General features: G+C 43.0%; 1 protein-coding gene across 1 annotated transcript in view; it reads right to left on the minus strand.

Moving 5' to 3' along the window:
• Window positions 1-13,737, minus strand: part of LOC144797608 (uncharacterized) — a 300,360-nt gene extending 286,623 nt beyond the window's left edge. Inside the window, exon 1 of the mRNA XM_078668294.1 lies at window positions 13,432-13,737. Within this exon, the coding sequence (XP_078524420.1) occupies window positions 13,432-13,452 (21 nt within the window). The 5' untranslated portion in view covers window positions 13,453-13,737. The remainder of the gene's footprint in view (window positions 1-13,431) is intronic.
• Between the last annotated feature and the right edge of the window lie 6,345 nt (window positions 13,738-20,082).

Genomic DNA, 20,082 nt, shown 5'->3' on the forward strand with positions numbered 1-20,082 from the left:
AGCTTTTGAATATCACATTCAAACCCTGGAATGTAATTGGAGCATAACGCATACATGCGGAAACATCCGGAATATCGAGTCCTTTGACCAAGGTCTGGTAACAACGATGGGACTGACGTGTCCGAAAGACAGAAACATACCGCGAATCACAGACCAGGGGCCACATGCAGTCCTCGCTACTCATAGGCATAGTAAATTGCTCGCAGCTGACAAACACAGCACCAACTGTTACTACAAACACGAACCATAAAGCGGAGAACTTGATACTACTATCACACAGCTCCCCCCAGCATCGTACCCACTGACAAGTGCAATGGGAATACACTCTTAACAAGCGTAGCAACGATCGGGTAGACGGAGCTTCATTAAGTTTATAATATGTTAACCGTATTGCCTCATTATCAACCCTGTGCAATGTAATATGCGACTAATGTTTCTAAATGTATCACCGCAATACGTGACTGTAATAAAAGATTGAAGAGATGGTTCGTATAAGTTTACTGCTGAAAGCATTGTAATGTACAGTGATGATATGTTGTAAGAAATAAAACCAATAAAATATATTTAAAAAAATAAATAAATCAGGAGTTGTGGCCTTTAGGGCCACTTTCTTTCACTTTGCCCGCCCCGCCAAAATGTAGTGCTTCTAGTTTTCACCAATGTTTCTGGCTCTATGGGCTTTAAAATACATCATTTATCAAACATTTCTCTCAAAATGAGGCCGATGAGACTAGCCAAATGCTGTTTCGTAAACGGGCGAGATTGAGGAATGTGGGCCACTTTTTTGGGAGTGCCCGGGCCGACTTGTGATTCCAATCCGACCCTGCCAACTTCTGATGTGCCCTCTTCCCTTTCAATCCTTCGCTTCCTGTGTTCCCGCCACAGCATTGAATGCACTGCCCTCTTTCTCTTGTACTCGGGCCTTCATGCCTTCCACCTGCTCCTTCCCTTCAGCCGCTCACATTCTTTCCTAATCTTGCTACGCTGCTTTTCCTCCCTCCGACCCCTCTCTCCCATTTGTGTGCTCCCCCATCCGTTCTCCTGCCTTACATCTCATCTCCGGTCTGTGGTCAATGCTAACATATTTGTATAGCGCACGTTCGAACTTCTTGGCGCTGTGGAGGAAAAGTTGCATTACCTAGTCGGAGTCGTTGACGTTCAGTAAGAAATCAATATTTCAGCAATTTTATGAATGCAGTGACCCTACTTTCCCTCCTTTGAGGTTCTGTTCTGTTCTTGCTGTACTCCACTCCTCCCATCTTGCCCCTCCTTCTTTAGGGTTCTGCCCTCTCCCCTTTCTCCTCAGCAATTGCTGTTCTCACTTGATTTGAGGTCTCACTCTCACCCCCCAGAAGTTACTTTATGGGGATTCTTACTGTTCCGCTCCTCTACCCATGGCCATTAGAAATCATGGGATGACCCTGTGTCCCTCAGAACCTGGGTAATTTATACAGCAAAGAAAAGTGGTTTTGTCGGGTATGACAACTAATTTGTACATGGTAATAAATACTCTGGAAACATTTGTAAGCAACACACCAAAATTACGAAAATAATAAACACGGCTCTTAATCAACAGTGAGTAGTATCTTTACTTTACATATTATAAAATGGCTGTCAAGTGATTTCCAAATCGACCTTGACGGACTAGGATGTCTCCCGCTGGGTTTCAAATCCAGGATTGCCTTGGCGGCCACCCTCAAACTTCAACCGGCTGGTGAAGTTTAGAATCATTTAGACGTCGACCTATCGGTGTGCGTCATAGGTGTCGGCTGACACCTACCCGCGTTATTGCCACAATAGGATACAACTTCATAAGGATCCTCTACTACTGGCTGTCCTCCCTCCTTTGTTCACCCCCTGTGCTGATGAAGACCCGCTCCGGATGCCCATAATTACCTGCATCATCCCTCAGGGTCGAAACGTCAACGTTACTATCTCGACCAGTACATACAATCCGCTGAACTGAACTGGAAATAAAAACAAAGCCTTCCCATTTGGTTGTATTCACATGTCTTCTTTATCACTTCATGTACAGCACTACAATCACTAATCACCTAAAGTCACTTGAACATTGTACAGTCTTTGTTTATATAGCTGGTTACTTGACAGCCATTCTATAATATGTAAAGTAAAGATACTACTACTCACTGCTGATTAAGAGCCGTGTTTATTATTTTTGTAATTTTGTCCTCTACCCATGGCAGCTCTCTCCCCTCTTCCTTTTGGGGTCCTCATCTCGTTCCCCCAGTCTGGGGGCCCCCTCATTAGCAGGTCCTACCGCATATTGCTTTGGTATCTTGCTGTCCACCACGGCCTCTACCGCCCTCCCCTTTTAAATTGTGGCATTGCACCCTGTTTCATTAGGCCCCCTCAGGGCAAAAGCCTCCCCCTTGGCACACCTGCCCCACTGCGCAGAGGCTTCTGGGAGCCCTGAGTGAGTTCAGGCTAATCATGCCCACTGGGTAGTGCAGGCTCTTCTGTCATTTGAGGGGGGTTAGAGGCCTCGCTTGGGACTTCCCTGGTCCTCTCCCTGCTGTGGGTTATCCCTTGCTGGCTTCTGATCTACCTGTTGCATGCTGCCTTCTAGAGTGCCTCTCCTCTGATCCAGCCCTTTCATCTGCCTTCTCAAAGGATCTCCCTGGCTTCTTCGAAGGATCTACAGCACACTGTCTCCCTAGGGAGTGGGGGTTTAGCTCTTAAACAGAGCAGCTTCCAGCGAGCTCTGACATGCGCCTAAATCAGCCCAACCTGGCCTGGCTTCGGAATGTACATGCAGTGGAAGCTAATGTCTCCACATGCATATATAGCCCAGCCCTACGAAGTAGACCTGAACAGAAGGCAAGGCACTGCCGAATGCCCCGTTACACTTTCTCTCTGTCTTTTGCTAGGGATTTCCAAAGATTTATAAAACAAGTTCATTTCAGAGACTCTTTAGCTATTCCACCGTAAAAAACAGCTCTTACAGGTTCCGATCTTAGCAGAACTATCCCTCTGTTTACACTGTTGTTACAGGTTAAGCTCTTTGCAGAGCTATCCCTTTTTTACACTGTTCTGACAGGCTCAGCTCTTAGCAGAGCTATCCCTTGGTTTACTGTGTTCTTACAAACTCGGCTATTAGCTGAGCCATGCCTCTGTTTAAACTGTTCTTACAGGCTCAGCTCTTAGCAGAACTATGCCTCTGTTTACACTGTTGTTACAGGTTAAGCTCTTTGCAGAGCTATCCCTTTTTTACACTGTTCTGACAGGCTCAGCTCTTAGCAGAGCTATCCCTTGGTTTACTGTGTTCTTACAAACTCGGCTATTAGCTGAGCCATGCCTCTGTTTAAACTGTTCTTACAGGCTCAGCTCTTAGCAGAACTATGCCTCTGTTTACACAGCTTTCAGACTCATCAGAATTATCCCTCAATTTACTGTGTTCTTACAAGCAGCTCTTAGCAGAGTTTTCCCTCAGTTTACACAGCTCTTAATTGCTCAGCTCTTAGCAGAGCTATCCCACTGTTTACACAGCTCTTATAGGTTCAGATTTTAGCAGAAGTGTCCCTCTGTTTCCACAGCTCTTACAGGCTCAGCTCTTAGCAGAGCAATCCCTCTGTTTAAACTGTTCATACAAAGTCAGCTCTTAGCAGAGCTAGCCCTCTGTTTACAAAACTCTAACATGCTCAGCAGCTCTTAGCAGAGCTATTCTCTTTCTCTTAGCAGAGCTAGCCTTGTGTTTAAACTGTTCTTACAGGCTCAGCTCCTAGAAGAACTTTCCCTCTGTTTAAACTGTTTTAACAGACTAAGCTCTTAGCAGAGCTATTCTTCTATTTACTCTGTTCTTACAGGCTCAGCTCTTAGCAGATCTATCCCTTTGATAATACAGTTCTTACAGGCTCAGCTCTTAGCACAGCTATCCCTTTGTTTACAATATTCTTACTGACTCATCTCTTAACAGAGCCAGCCGTCTGTTTACACTGTTCTTACAGGCTCAGCTCTTAGCGGAACTATCTCCCGGCTTTCTGTGTTCATAAGGACTCAGGTCTTAGCTGAGCCATGCCTCTGTTCTTACAGGTGCAGCTCTTAGCATAAATATGCCTCTGTTTACACAGATTTCAGAGTCAGTAAAAGCATCGCTCTGTTTATTGTGTTCTTACAGACCCAGCTCTTAGCAGAGTTTTCCCTCAGTTTACACAGTTCTTAAAGGCTCAGCTCTCAGCAGAGCTATCCCTCTATTTACACAATTCTTACAGGTTCAGATTTGAGCAGAACTATCCCTCTGTTTACATAGCTCTTACAGTTACAGCTCTTGGCAGAGGTACACCTCTGTGTATACAGCTCTTAGAGGCTCAGCTGTTAGCAAACCTATCCCCGTCTTTACACTGGCGAAGAAGCGCAGCAAAGGTGATGCATATCTTTGGAGAGGGGAAGATAGCTCCATTCCAGGATGAGGTGGATGGGTTTACTGCCCTGCACTGGTGGATGAAGTAACTTGTCAGCCTGTGTTGTGATAAAGTAACTGATCATCAATATGTCAGAGGGGACTCAAATGTCTGGTAGTAGTTCATACCATGCTCATCTCAAGCTACACAGCTGTCATCATTGGTCAGCCAGCCTCTAGCTGGACTGCCTTGCCCAGTAAAGGATGCACTTATGCAACGCCTCACAGTATGTTTTCCAGTTGTTGCACACATCCCCACCATACTAGATCCATATACCCCTGAGACTATCCCAAACATGTACATCTGACTTAGACTGCCTCCCTCCCCAGTTAATACAAACCATTTAGTACATTTCGCCACAATATCACCCAAAAATTACTCTAAGCATGCTCATCTATTATTACTCTCTATCGAGCGTTCTCTCTCAAAAATAATCTACATTGTCCCCCGTCCTAACAAGGGCGCTTCACCCCTAATATGCCCCGTTCATTCCGTCCAGTTACCTTGCAACAAACAAAGGCCACAACTGCCAGAAGTATCCTCACTGTAGCACACTTTTTAGGTTTTGCCTACACATTGGTTATTGTTAATTATATTTCAGCCATGCATTTGCAGAGAGTGTATGTCCCTGCTGTCTCTATCGTGGACCTCCACCCAACCCCTTCCTGCTCTCCGGTGCTTGCACTGTCCTTATTGTTACTTATTACACCACAGAGGTGCCATTTTGGTTTGATGTGATCTAGTGGTTGGAATATGGCTCGGTGAACAGTCAAAATATTGAAAATTAAATATCGACCTACACTAATATCGAGGAAACAATATCGAAGGAACAGAATATCGGTGTTAAGAATATCGATGGACAGAATATCGACCCTAAGGTAAGTAATATCGATTTTTTTATATCGATGTAAGTAATATCGAAGTAAGTAATATCGATATCAAATATATCCATGTTACTAATATCGATGTTACTAATACCAATATTTATATTATTATGTATTTATTATGTATGTGTTATATGTGTTTTGTTAAGTGTTCTACTGGTTTTAAAATATATGTATACAATTTTTATGTGTTAATAATGTTTTTTTAAAGTAAATGTTGTGTTTTAGTACCGTAGTGGGTTGTGGGTTTATAGGGGAATAAGGTGGGAAGTAATTTAAATATACTAAATTAATTATTAATTTTTAGGAATTATAAATTAATTTTAATTAATTTTTGTGTTTAAGTTCTGTAGCGGGTTGTGGGTTTATTGGGGAATAGGGTGGGAAGTAATTTAATTATAGTAAATTATTTAATAATTTATAGGAATTATTAAATACTTTTTTTAAATGTGTGTTTTAGTTCTGTAGCGGGTTGTGGGTTTATAGGGGAATAGGGTGGGAAGTAATTTAATTGTACTTAAGTAATATTTTATTTTCATTAATTGGTATTGATAATTATATTGTTAATTCATTGTTAATTGGTAATTAATTTTTATTAATTGGTAATTAATTTGTATTAATTGATAATTATGTTAAGTGTATTATTTTATTATTGCAGTGTGTTGTGCGTTTATAAGGGAATAGTGTTGGAAGTAATTGAAATCTAATTAAGTAATTATTAAATGTATTGTTGGTATTGATAATTAAATAATTGGACATTAATCCTTAATTGGTAATTATCTTAAATTATAATTTTTTGGTTATGGAAATTAATGTATTGTTGTTTTACAATTAATTGGTAATTAAATATAAAATATTATTTATTGATATTTGTGATTAATTTATAAATAAGTAATTATTAATTGGTAATTAATGTTTAATAATTATAATTTTTTGGTATAAATAATTATTTAATTGTTCAATATTTGTTACTTGTTCATTACTTTTTAATAATTAACATGTGTTTTGTTATTAAAAATATGTTATTGTTCTATATTTATTATTTGGCAATTAGTATTTATTCATTATTATTTATTGGTATTTTTTTATAAATTTATTGTTAATTAAATATTCATTGGTAATTATGTTTTTAATAATTATTTATTGGTATTTGTAAATAGTTTAGTTATTAAATAATTAATGTATTAATTATTTTTAAAAAATATTTTATTTATAAGTATGTTATTTTTAACTTCTACGCTATCCAACACTTTCCCTATTGTTACAATCTATGGAGTTGGAATAGTAATTTTGACCCTTACGCTATCCAACACTTTCCCTACTGTTGCACTCTCTGGAGTGGGAATAGTAATTTGTACCCCTACGCCATCCAACACTTTCCCTACTGATGCACTGTCTGGAGCGGGAATAGTAATTTGTACCCCTACGCCATCCAACACTTTCCCTACTGATGCACTGTCTGGAGCGGGAATAGTAATTTTTACCCCTACGCTATCCAACACTTTCCCTACTGTTGCACTCTCTGGAGTTGGAATAGTAATTTTTACCCCTACGCTATCCAACACTTTCCCTACTGTTGCACTCCTTGGAGTTGGAATGGTAATTTTTACCCCTACGCTATCCTACACTTTCCCTACAGTTGCACTCTCTGGAGTTGGAATAGTAATTTATACCCCTACGCTATCCAACACTTTCTCTACTGTAGCACTCTCTGGTGTTGGAATAGTAGTTTTATTTCCTCCACTATTTAATATTTTTGTATTATTTTAGCTAATGTAGTATATAATTAATTTTAAAAATATTAAAAGTATTTTTATTTAATTTGTTATACATAATATTTAATTTGTACGTATTTTATTGTTTTATGTGTATAGATGTATTTGTAATTTATAATATTTTTTAATAATTTATAAGTTATTAAAATAATTAATACAACTGATTATTAAGTAAGTATATATATATATATGATATATTATATGTTAAATTAATGTGTTATTACATTATATATATATTACTTATTAATACTAAACATTATAACATATTTTTAATAACAATATTTCTGACATCAATATTTTTTCCCCGATATTTTTGTACTTACCATGTTGTAGATAGGATGTCGATATTCTTGACATTGATATTCTTGCTCCGATATTTTTGTAGGTAGATTTTTTGACCTTCGATATTTTGTCAGTGATGCTATGGCTCACTGTACACAAGCTGGGAATTGCCACAGACGTCTATGTCCGTGCTTCACATATTTAAGCAGTCACCACCCAATATCTAACGGGTGCGCGGGAGGTGTTCCTATGTATGATTTCACTGAATTACTGGCCGCTGGTACTCTTTTTTTTTTATATCTTTTATTACTTTTCTTACGTTGTTTACAGTACATACCATAATATCAAATATGAAAGTGTAACATAACTTTTCGTAGCCATATAGAAATATGCAATAGAAGCAACAGTTTGCTACAATGCATATACACATGCTTCATATCATACAAATCAAATATGCATCCGAGGGCATGTTATCTGAGGAATTCTATACCTGAATAGTGGTAGATCTACATAGGAAAGGAGAAAAGAAAAAAAAATAATAATAATAGGATTGAAAACAGTACGGCACAACAAAGTCAAAGGTATAGAGTAGTCGAAGGGGTTCGTGAAGTAAAATAAACGTCAGAGAGTGCATGGCATCATGGTTAATCTAGCTATTCGCCAGAGTGTCTGGTGATTTAACCCCAAGGGTATGGCCTTATCTATGTGTCTCTATTAATCTACATTATTAAACAATCACAGGACGGACCGTCTGGAACTTGCAGCATTGACAATTGAAAATGGGCACAAAGCAATATATGCATAGTTCGATATTCATAATGTTAGAACAATCTTCAAAACTACAACAATAGCGAAACACAAGATAGTGAAAGTAAAAGTAAAAGAAAACAGAGAAAAGAAAAAGTGGTAAGTGAATCAAGAAATTAATTATGTGCTATCGCCAGTGCAAGACTTCAGTTGTGAGGTATATCCTGTGTGGGAGCCAGGAAACATGCAGCTGCTGTGCTTGGGAGCCAGCGGGGAGGCGGAAGGGCCAACAGTATTTGCATTGTCAGTGTCAGATTTGTCTGCGCAGTGGGAGCAGGGTCTTTGGTGCTCGGGATAACAACGCGCCAACACGGCGCAACAAAAGCGTTGCGCAAGTAGATGCAAGGCACGGAGGGATTGCACGGGCTCGTCGCCTCTGGTAATGTCTCGTCCCTGGGCAGAGTCAAGAAGGGTGCATCTATGGGACTCCACGTCGGAGGCATGCGCGGTGGAAGGCCTTCAGGGTGTCATCCCAGGACTGTGCTATGGGGTATTTCCGTAGTCCCACCGTTTCCTTCCTTTGCAGGGTCGCGCTTTCCGCCTTTGCCCAGTTGTCAAAAGAGCTGCGCCAGTGTGCCACTTGGGGAGGTTCGCTGCATTTCCAGCACTTAGTGATTAATCTCTTCGCCGTGATAAGCTCAAGGTCCCAAAATCTAGAGGGAACTGTTGTCTGCTTTGTCCTTTTGTATATGCCTAATATGCATGTCTCCCATGTGTGTTGCAGTACCACGCCTACTCTGTCCGCTAGAGAGGCTGTCACTGTATGCCAATAAGTTTGCAGCAAGGGGCATGACCATAGCATGTGTAAAAGGTCTGCAGCCACAAGCGTACATCTGGGGCATGCGGATGTTGTGATTTTGAGGTACCGATTAATCTTATCGGGTGACAAATATGTGCAGTGTATAATATATAACTGGATGAGCTTCAAGGGGGAGTTGCGCGGGATATTCGTGGCGCCTGCCAGCACCACCGCCCACTCCTTATCCGTCCACGCCCGTCCCCTGTGCTCCGCCCATTTGTCTCGCAGGCGCTGGCAAGAACATTGCGTATGGGTAAGGAGTGCCTGTGCTAGCCAGTGTACCACATGGGAGCCATTCCCCATCACGTGCAAATATTGCACCAGCAAGTGTGTCGGCAGTTCTCTGGAGAGGTCTCCCCAAGCCCGCGTTAGTGTACGTATGAGTGCTGCGTGCAGGAGAAATTGCTGGCCGCTGGTACTCTTTATTTTAATTTCAACCTTGTACTCTTTGAGAGTGCATGTCCCTGCATCCAACCCACTCCCTACTCCCTAGTGTTTCTAAACCCCCTCACCCCCACCTCATTTACACTTTCCTTAATTTATATTGCTCAACTGCTCACCAAGCTAAAATACAAAAAAAAATAAAAACATATATAAAACACATAGGCAAAACCTAATGGATTCACCATGCTTGTTTTATTCTCTGTTCTCCAGCCTTTTTGGAGGATTTTCAATCATCATATTGCTAATCAACAGCAGTATCATCATCATTTCTCGTGTTCTAACAAGTATATCAACAACATGGCGAGCTTGTATCCAGATGAACAAAGCTGGAAAGAGACTCTAGCATGTACTTAGGATATGTTTAGCTATCTGAACTCAGAGAGTACTAAATGCTCACATTTAACAAAACGGATGCTACACAATTAGAAACTGTGATCTGGTGCATAAATTGACCAACTGAAATCAGTTTGGACTTACATGTGGAACAGTACCCAGTGGCTTATCTTGATATGGAAGCAGTTATTCATCCTCTGAATAAGTGCCAAAAACAATGCTGAACAATGCAGCTGTCCCGTCTAAAGGATCCTACCTATGGCAGGGCAGAGACACGGAAGAGATTCCAGACCATATGCTGCTGATAGACTCATCCTTGACCTCCCCAAATGAAGCCACATCATCATCCACCTCATAAACCTCGACAGGCTACCCATCTAGAAGAGATGCCAGTTCAAGATCCCGATGCACGCCTACAAAGCTCTACATGATCAATGACTGACCTACATCAACTACTGACTCAGCTTCCAACAACCCGCAAGACACCTATGCTCCTCCTCGCTAGCCTGTGTGCACATCCCAACATTCATTGCAGCCACAGCGGGGGCCGCTCCTTCTCCTACATGGCTGCCAAAACCCAGAACAACCTACCTTCAAACAGCTCGTTCCCTGGTGGACTTCAGAAAGAGACTGAAGACCTGGCTTTTCGACAGAGACCCTACAACCTCAATGCCCAGATACCCCTGGGGATGACAGTGATGCTATACAAATGCATTTTGATTGCTTGATTGATATCACCGTTGGCACTTTTCGATGCAGCTCTTTATGAGTGGCTTGACTCGCTGTTGTCCTTCAAGTCACTTGAGGAGGAGCCGCAACTACTACTGAATGCCCAAGACAAGCAACCAATTGCTGGTCCCTAAAATACATGGACTAATGACTATGAACAAGCTCTGTGTGGTTTTCATAAAGATCATATGTATGCTGCGTGTGCACCCGATGATGTTGTCATGTTCTTTGATGAGGAGAGAACTTAACAAGAAAGTCGACCAACTGCAAGAATTCAGTAAATATACCACAAAATCCCAGAATGAACAACATTCTTTGAATGACTATTTTTAAGTTTGCGTTTTTTTTAGAAACTTTATTTTACACAATAACAAGATACAGGTGTGCATACCGATACCAGCAATAGGAATCCTGGAGTCATACATCATAGTGGTTACAGTTTAGAGATTGGTCCATCCACAATTCCCCCCATTCCAAAAACAATAGCCAGGTATAAAGGACATTTAAACCCCCTCCCCTTCAGATCCTGCCTGGTTACCGCCTACTGATGCACTTTGGGAACCTGTCTGGAGACCGTCAGGCAGTAGGTCATGGCAAAGCTCCGTCCAAAACCTTAAATTGTCCTCTAATTTCTCATTGCTGCGACACCTCTTAATGTGCACCTCCTCAGCTAGTGTCCATTCACGCACATCTTATATTCATGCCAAGATCTCGGGCGCCTGCACCCCCATCCACACAATTGCAATTCAGCGCTCTGCTAGCACCAATAGTAGTTGCTGGAGTCTATATGCCAACCTGCTTTGTTTTTTAGGTTTTCGTATCACCCCCAATTGCACTTGCATATTCACACTGCCTCTGATCAGCTCCACTGCCTCAGTCCAGAAGCTACTGACCTCAGGGCATTCCCAAGCCAAGTGCAAGAAATTAGCCCCTTCCTTGTGGCACCTAGGGTACGAGTTGGACCTATTCCTCCTCCTGCTTCAACACCCTCTGCATGCTCCGCAGGATCTATAAGTGGATCCCCACTGAAACGAGAAGAACGGTCACCCAGGCCCTCGTCAGCAGCAGATTGGACTACAGAAACGCCCTCTATGCAGGAGCCTCGGCCAAACTCCTGAGACGGCTCCAACGCATCCAGAACAACTCTACACGCCTGATCCTCGACATCCCTTACCGCAGCCACATTACACCCCACCCGAGAGACCTGCACTGGCTCCGGTCAACAAGAGGATAACCTTCAAGCTCCTCACCCGTGCACACAAGGCACTCCACAACACCGGACCAACGTACCTCAACAGACGACTCAGCTTCTACACCCCCAGCCGCCAGCTCCGCTCTGCCGACCTCGCCATCGCCACAGTCCCCCGCTTCCAAACAGCGACCTCCGGCGGCAGATCGTTCTCCCACCTCGCCGCCAAGACCTGGAACACACTCCCCATCCACCTACGGCAGACCCAAGACCTGCTGACCTTCAGAAGACTCCTCAAGACCTGGCTTTTCGAGCAGTAGCAGCCTTCCCCACCCCAGCGCCTTGAGACCCTCACAGGTGAGTAGTGCACTTTACAAATGATATGATTGATTGATTGGTTGATTGATTGATTGACAAAAGTAATGCAAGGCAGAGTTTTGTGCTCATTTGCGTCACTTTTGGGGATTTCCCAGCGCAAAAAAAGTTTTGCACTAGAAAGTGAATCATGAAAAAAACATTTTCTGCTGCTAACTTTCGTGATGCTAACCCAGCGCAAAATGTTGGGGAATCTCCCCCATAGTATCAGTCAGAGTTTCACTGATGAGATACATATATGCCTACTGTGAATATTTTTTTTTCTGTTTTCAGAGTTTTATGATATGCAAATAGTGTATCCAATAGTGGGGCTGTTTGGTTTGCCCGCTACACTGGCTTACTGTTGAATAAGTCTAGTCACGTTAATCAGTTCCAATAATAAATGGCTGATTTACAGAACTCCCTCTTATCTCCATAATATCTTCCCCCTTGTTGCCGACAAATGTTTCCGTTGTGAGGAAAAAGGGAATTGGAAGCACATTGTCTGGGAATGTCCCAAAATTCAGCCACTTTGGAAGGAAATCGAAAAATACCTCTCCATTTAGCTTAAAGCTTCTATAATATTTGATGATCTCGTCCCTGTTCTAGGCTGTTCAGCGACCAACATCCAATACGACGAATTTCTTTTTATAGGCTCTCTAATAGCTAAATCGCTTGTTCTGCAGTCCTGGAAAACCAACCAAGTACCGACCTTCCAGGCTTGGAAGGCTAAATTATTACGAATCCAGGGCAGGGAAAGAAAATACGCGCTTAGATCAGGGGCGCTCAAGAAATATGAAAAGTTTTGGACTGTGTTTGATTCGTAAAGTATATCTTCATAATCACCAGTCTGCTCCTATGCACTTTTAAGCACTTTGCACTTTATAACTCTATGTTGCACGTTATAATTATGCTGTGGATACTTGAACGCCGATTATTTATTTATATTTATAAGCCATATTCTGTACTAAATCTTTTACAAATGTATTCTGCAATGTTGATCTTGTTTTTATGAACTCTCAATAAAAATTTTCAAAAAAAAAACCGTTAATCAGTTGCAGAGAGGTTAAGGGGCAGTGAGTGAGGAGGCATTCTGAGTCACAGAAGTGGACGATCTCTCTCCTGTATTACACAGGCAAGCAAGATACTCGTGTCAAGTGTAAAACGGCATTGTTTTGTGCGGCTGCTTGCATTTATGCGCAGCGTCTGTAAACCTGCCCATTCATCCATAATTATATTGTTTACTCCCTAGGATATGAATCAGCAACACGTGGCTCCAATCAAGGTTGGCTATCACACGTGTATCTAGGTGTTGAAGGAAAAGTGCTCACCTCCCAAATAAATACATGCACATCGTAAATCCATACACGCGCCTGGGGGTGTTCTCCAAATGGGCCCTCCCTGTGCCACAACTTACCTCTTTAATCAGCTGGGCCATTTATCCCCTGGTAATGATTACTACGCGTTCGGATTAGTGCCTGGGATGGAGCTGACCAGCAGGTCAGTATCAGGGATCGGACACCAGACAAACAGCGTTGTCCCTGTGGCTTAAAACAATTAGAGGATAGAGTAACGCCATGTCTGATGCACTGCACATGCCCAGAACCAGGGACGCGGCGATCAATGCATGCTGGACGCTAGCGCCGATTAATCTCCTGCATGCCTGTAAGGAGAAGACAAAGGAACCCGTCTAGTGTCTGATTAAGAATCTATTTTTGCTCAACACTATTACGGACTTCCTGGGTTGGCACGAGGCTCTCGTTTGACCATGAAAGAAAACAAGCCTCCCTGCTGAGACGAGTACATTATTATAGTCGCTCACGCAGTGCGCATGCCTCGCTATACAGTGTACCCAGTGAACGCTTGCTTGGTTGCTGCTCAGCGGAAGCCGGAGGCCGTCTATCAGTTACTGGACTTAACTGATAAAATAAGTCTGCTCGATAATTGATCTAATGCTTTTTCTCCACACTTCCAAAATGAAACATTCTTACCTAGTTATATAAAATTCCAAAAATTGAGAGTGCCATATCAAGAAACAGACCACCTCTCGAACCCGAGCTTTCTATTATTCCTACAAAAAGTATAGCGGTGCGTCTAAAATATATGCCCCACTCATCCTTCATTACTCCAGGCAGACCAAAACACTAAAAACGAAATTGGAACCTTACTCAATGATGACACTTATTTACATAAGCCCACACAGGGCGACCTTTATTTCATTTATTTATATTTATTTATTTTTGCCGTTTTATAGCGCGAACTAGAACCAAAGGTAATGAAACGCTTGGGAAACGGCCTTTACAACGAAGCCGTTTCCAAGAAATCTTTAACCACGCATGCAGTACAACGCATGCGTGGTTACCACTAAAGCCTTTACCACGCATACCTTTACTACGAGTTTTGTAGTAAAGGCATATGTGGTAAAGGAAAAAAGTTAAAAAAAGGGGGGTTTGGGGGGTCTCCCCCCAATAAAAAAAACTCACCTGAAGTCACGTCGATATGCAGAAAATCAGCGTCGTATAAGAGAAATCGGAAAATAAACTTCCGTTTTCTCTTAACGACGTATGACATCACCACGCATGTATTCGAGTTAAAGGTTATGCGTGTTAAACGAATACCATTGTAACGCATGCGTGGTAAAGGCATGCGTTGCAACGGAAGTCGTTGTAACGTCATACATTCGAAACGCTTTGCATGAGCATATGTTATATAACCCAAGGCCTTTAACTTGTGCGAGCTGGACCTTTGAGCACTGAGTTTGGAGGGTGCAGGTGCCCTTATTTGCATTTTGACAGCATGTTTAGGTCAAAGCCTACCAGAAAACTGTGCGTCTGGTTGCGAAAGGCATATTGGGAACTTCAGAAAGTTGACATAGCAATGCATTCCACCCATTTCTCACTATAGGCTTTGCTTTTTTTTTCACACAGAATTTTGGAACCCAATGCATTTCGGGACACTTTGGTCCCTTCATCAGGGGTTTTCTGTTGGAAAGGGAAAATAAAACATGTTCAAAAGTTGCATATGAGTGGTCGGTCTGGTTTGTTAGTAATAGACAAAAGTTCGTATTTTCTCCAATCAATTGTGCTACCTTCACCAAGATGTGTCAAGCAAATGTGCACAAATCTAAAAACACTTACGGAGTTCTTGTGACCAAATCTGTTACAATCTGTAAACATCAACAAACAAGCATTTACAATGCAACGGTTTCGCCTTTGCTAAAGTTAGAGCTATTGGCATTGTAAATGACAACATTTTTATTTATGTGTTGGTTTTGAAAACTGATAAATAAATGGCATTATCATTTACATAGCCAATAGCTTAATCTCTCGCAAATGTGAGACCTATTGTACCCTACTGGACGAGATCAGCAGACAGCAATTACGACCACACACACACACACAGCCAGCCACACACCCAGAGCCACACACACACACACACACACCCAGAGCCACACACACACACACACACAGAGCCACACACACACACACAGAGCCACACACACACACACACACACACCCAGAGCCACACACCCAGAGCCACACACACAAACACACACCCAGAGCCACACACCCAGAGCCACACACACACACACACACACACCCAGAGCCACACACACATACACACACACACACCCACCCAGAGCCACACACACACACACCCAGAGCCACACACACACACACACACACCCAGAGCCTCACACACACACACACCCAGAGCCACACACACACACACACACACACACACACCAAGAGCCACACACACACACCCAGAGCCACACACACACACACACACACACACACCCAGAGCCCTTTCTAATTCGTTCATGATACCATATAAACATATAATCAGAAGTTTTAGTTTCTCCACCTCTGCCCTTAATTCCATATTTTGAGATGTAATGATAGCTGTGTCTCCAGAGGGTGGACGTGGCGAAGTTATTGCACCTATAGGCCCACAGGGAAATGCAGGGTTGCTTGCTCCCCTACTTAGGGCAAGAAGCGATTACTGCAAGGTAAGGCCTCTACGGTGGAAGGTAAGCTGTGATGTGTTGTGCTCTCTCCTGCATGCTGAGTCTACATCAGTAGATAGAGAGGGCGGCCTGGGCAGTAGATGTTCTAGTCATTTTTCCTTTAAAATAACCTGGAAGGGTTTGTGGTTATTTCTTGGAGCTACCCGCTAAATCGCCTTAGGTTGCAGGATCCGCACCTACGATGGATTTGACCTCTTCTATTAAAGAGGTCTATTTCATTTAGGGTACAATTGTTAGGATGTTTAGATCCCTTACTATGCTTTGCAGTGCCCTGCAGGAGGTCCAGTGCCTTGTGTTTCCCAATCTGTAACAGATCTATGTGAGTAAAGGGGTCCACAGCCCTAATAAAGGGTAAAACAAAAACCAATGTAGTGGGGGGAAAAGGACTTCAATGATCAGCCAGGTTATGGAAAGTAGTCTAGTGAAGTAATCTATAACAAAGACAGGGGGGTAGAACAAAGAGGGGCAAAGTAGACCAGTAAAATAAAAAAAACCTTGATATACAAGAAACTTCATTACACTTCCCCAACATAGCCAAACCTTGAGGGTTTATTAAAACCCACAAACAGAGAAAAAGAACACTGAGCATGGGTGTAAAATTCACAGTGGCTGATGGGTCACCCCAAGGAAGAGCTCTTTAAATGTCACTTTTAAGAGTCAAGGGTGCAGGAAAGATAGGGCAGAGTGAACTTATGAACATAAGTGACAGTGAAAGGATATTGAAAAATGCAGTACCTTCAGTATCATAAAAGGAAAACCCAAGAGGGGCGCAGGAGAAGGATGGGCCAGCCCACGACTCACGTGGGCCCCATGCATTGGGACTGAAGCAAGCGCTTGTAGCATTTTCGCCCTGCCCCCTTCCTCGCAGCTGTTAGCACAAGTGCCACCTGGCATGAACAGCGGTGGGGGGTGGAGTTCCCTTGATGCAGGTTAGTCTGCAGGGGCTGAGAAATCCTTTTCCAAGGTCTGAAGTGTCCCAAATAGTCAAATCACGATACTTGGTAAAACACAATTTAGCCTGCTGCTTGGGCAGCCATCATGAGTCCCTTTCTGTTACATAAGTTGATAAAGCAACATATTTGGTAAGCATCAACGACTTCAGATACAGGTGCAAACTACATTACATCATTTAAGAGGTTATACTAAAGTCCCAGTTGCCATCATGTTTCTTATGTTCAAATTGACTTCTTTTTGCAGCAGTTTTATCCCTCGTGGCTTCTTTTGGCATACTTTTATATTTCCATTAACATGGTCTCAGAAGCAAAATAAAATGTCCGCTGAAGTGTAACTCTTTAAAGGTGCTGCAAAATTACAACAGTGCTCCCTCCATGTTCTCCATGAGCGAAAAACCCTACCCTGTGTTACTATTTTTCTGTAGAGGCCAGCAGAGAGCAGCCAGAGAGCAGCCAGCAGAGAGCGGCGAGCAGCGAGCAGCAAGCAGTGAGCTCAGTGGTGTGAGAGTGCGGAGCACCCAACGGTCAGAGGACGCCAACCACAAAACCGCAAATTTCACCGCAAATTTCGCCGCACCGGCAGACCAACAAGGATCGACTGGACCGCTTACGGCACCTGGGACCCCGACAGGTAGGGGATCATCGGAGAAGGGAAACCTACGGGAGAAGGGAAACGACCGCGCCACCCCTTCCTACCGCCCCTCAGGCTGTTGGCTGCCTCTCCCTGCCTGCCTGACTGCCCGCCTGCCTGCATCGCCCGTTTGCCGGGCCCGGGCTCAGGGCTCGGATTTGACAAGAGCGCGGGTGCAGTTAAGGGTGTGGGGCAAGTGCGGACCTGGCCTCCCGGCCCCTAAGTCCGCCCCTAAGTCTGCCGACTACCCAGTTGGGGGGTGCGGCAGTACAATCCAGCTTTTTTTTTTTTTTTTTGTGAAACAACAACGGTCCATGCAAAAGAGTTATATGCAAAGCAATGAATATAGACTGAATCAGTTCTATATTTGGGGCGACATGTCCATCCGGACAGAGGTCTTCAATTTTTTACTCAATTGAAATATTTCATACACAGGAATACCTTCAACAAATCACCAGTGTGGGGCACAAGCCTGTACCCAAACACAGTCAGATCAGTACAAAAGGTAAACAGAGGAAAAGAGCAGGGCTTTTCAAGGCAAAAGCAGCGATTTCTGTAAAGTATTGAGTGTACAGAAATATCAGTTAAACACCATTACATATAACCTATAAATCAAGCATTTGTATATGGTGTACAATGAGTCGACGGCGTTTCGATCCCACTACTTAGTCATGGGGACCATCATCAGGACATTTATATTTGCCTTTAACATTATAAGCCTCTAATATCTAGAGAAGGGAGGGAAAGAGAAAGTATATATACATTTAATTTATGAACATTTAAAGCATATTATTGGCATATTTCCAAGTGACTTGAGTGAATGGTGAACCTGTTTTCTGTGAAGAGACAGATCGGGGTGTAGACCGCGTATATGCTAGTGATAGGGTGGGAGAGTGATTTAAAATAAGTGGGGGAGCTGGGCCAGGCAGTGTACATCTGTGTTTGAGATACCTCTTTAGTTTAAAAACCGGCAGTTTTGGCGGCGCATTCATGACATAGTTTAAAAAGCAATCCGTGCAGAAGGTGAATCATTCGGATTTAGCGGAGTGGTGTGTACAGCGGGTTCACGTTGGGCAAGTCCGACTATGAGGTGATAATTACACTAGACTGCATGCGGCATGGAGATTCAAGGCGCAGTGGAGGAGTACGCATACGGTGTGACAAGGAACATTTATACTAAACATTCGGCGGGATTCTGAAATATACGTGCTAGTAGACACGGCGCAGTGGGGGAAGAGTGAGGGATTGCTTACCGGGGGGGGGGGGAAAGGAAAAAGGTTACCCCGATCGGCACGGGCAAGGGCTAAGAAATTGATAGGCTGGGGAATCAGCCTGTAAGTCAAAGAGGACAAAATTAGAGCAAACAGGGAACAAAAAAGGGTTCACAAGGGTTAGAAGCGGGCGCAGTGGGGCTCTTACCAGAATCGGGCGCTATTGAGGTGGGCCGCGCTTCATTGATTAAAATCCGCAGTACCAGGAGAAGACCTGCAGGGAAAACAGGTCATTTAGGGATTACAGCGTGGTGGAGGGTCGGGAGGGAGAGAGCCACACATCGCTAGACTTACCGGTTCAGTCGGTAGTGGAATCTGTTTCCTGGTTTCCTCGAGGGGAGTGCTGGGGGAGGGAATTTGAAGGACTGGAAGGATTCTGATTGGCTGGTAGAAACATGAGTGTTACAGAATCCCGGGGCATAGAAATAGACAAGGGTTTCAGTGCGACGGCCATATTGGAGTGGTAGGGTTCTGATTGGCTGGTAGAAACATGGGTGTTACAGAATCCTGGGGCATAGAAATAGACAAGATTTTCAGTGCGGCGGCCATATTGGAGTGGTAGGGTTAGGGGAGGGAAAAGGAAGTGAAATAAAAGGTGGTGCATTGGTGCAAGTGATTATTACCCGGCGACAGTGAGCAAGAATTTTAAGGTTAATTCACAATAATTCTTAAAAGCATTACAGAAAACATTAAAGAAAACGTCTGATCAAGCAGATCCACAAGGCAACAGAGAAGTCCAAAGCAGAGAACTTAGGAAGGGTCCTCAATTGTTCAGTGGGTTAGAGCTTAGAGGAGGGCAGTCCAATCCTCTTGAAGGTTGAGTCCAGGGTTTAGACTGTCCGTTTTTATTATCCATGTAAGCTCTTCCTTATTGAGCATCCGCCTCAGGTCACCAACTCTTGGTGGTATGATCACTTAGCTGATTACAGTCCAACGTATGTCATTTTCCGTATGACCTTTGTTGGAGAAATGTTCGACCAGGGGAACATTTGCTGTACCACATCTAATCCGGCTCCGATGTTGGGAGATTCGCAGTTTGTTTTCTTGCTTGGTTTGTCCCACGTAAATTAAATCACAAGGACAAAAGATTGCATAGATAATGTTACAACTATTGCAGTTAGTAAAGGTATTAAGTTCATTCTTCACATCTCTGAATACAAACTCTTTACAGTCAATGGAAAAA

The sequence above is a fragment of the Lissotriton helveticus genome, chromosome 12 (assembly GCF_964261635.1).
Source record: "Lissotriton helveticus chromosome 12, aLisHel1.1, whole genome shotgun sequence".
Classification (NCBI taxonomy): domain Eukaryota; kingdom Metazoa; phylum Chordata; class Amphibia; order Caudata; family Salamandridae; genus Lissotriton; species Lissotriton helveticus.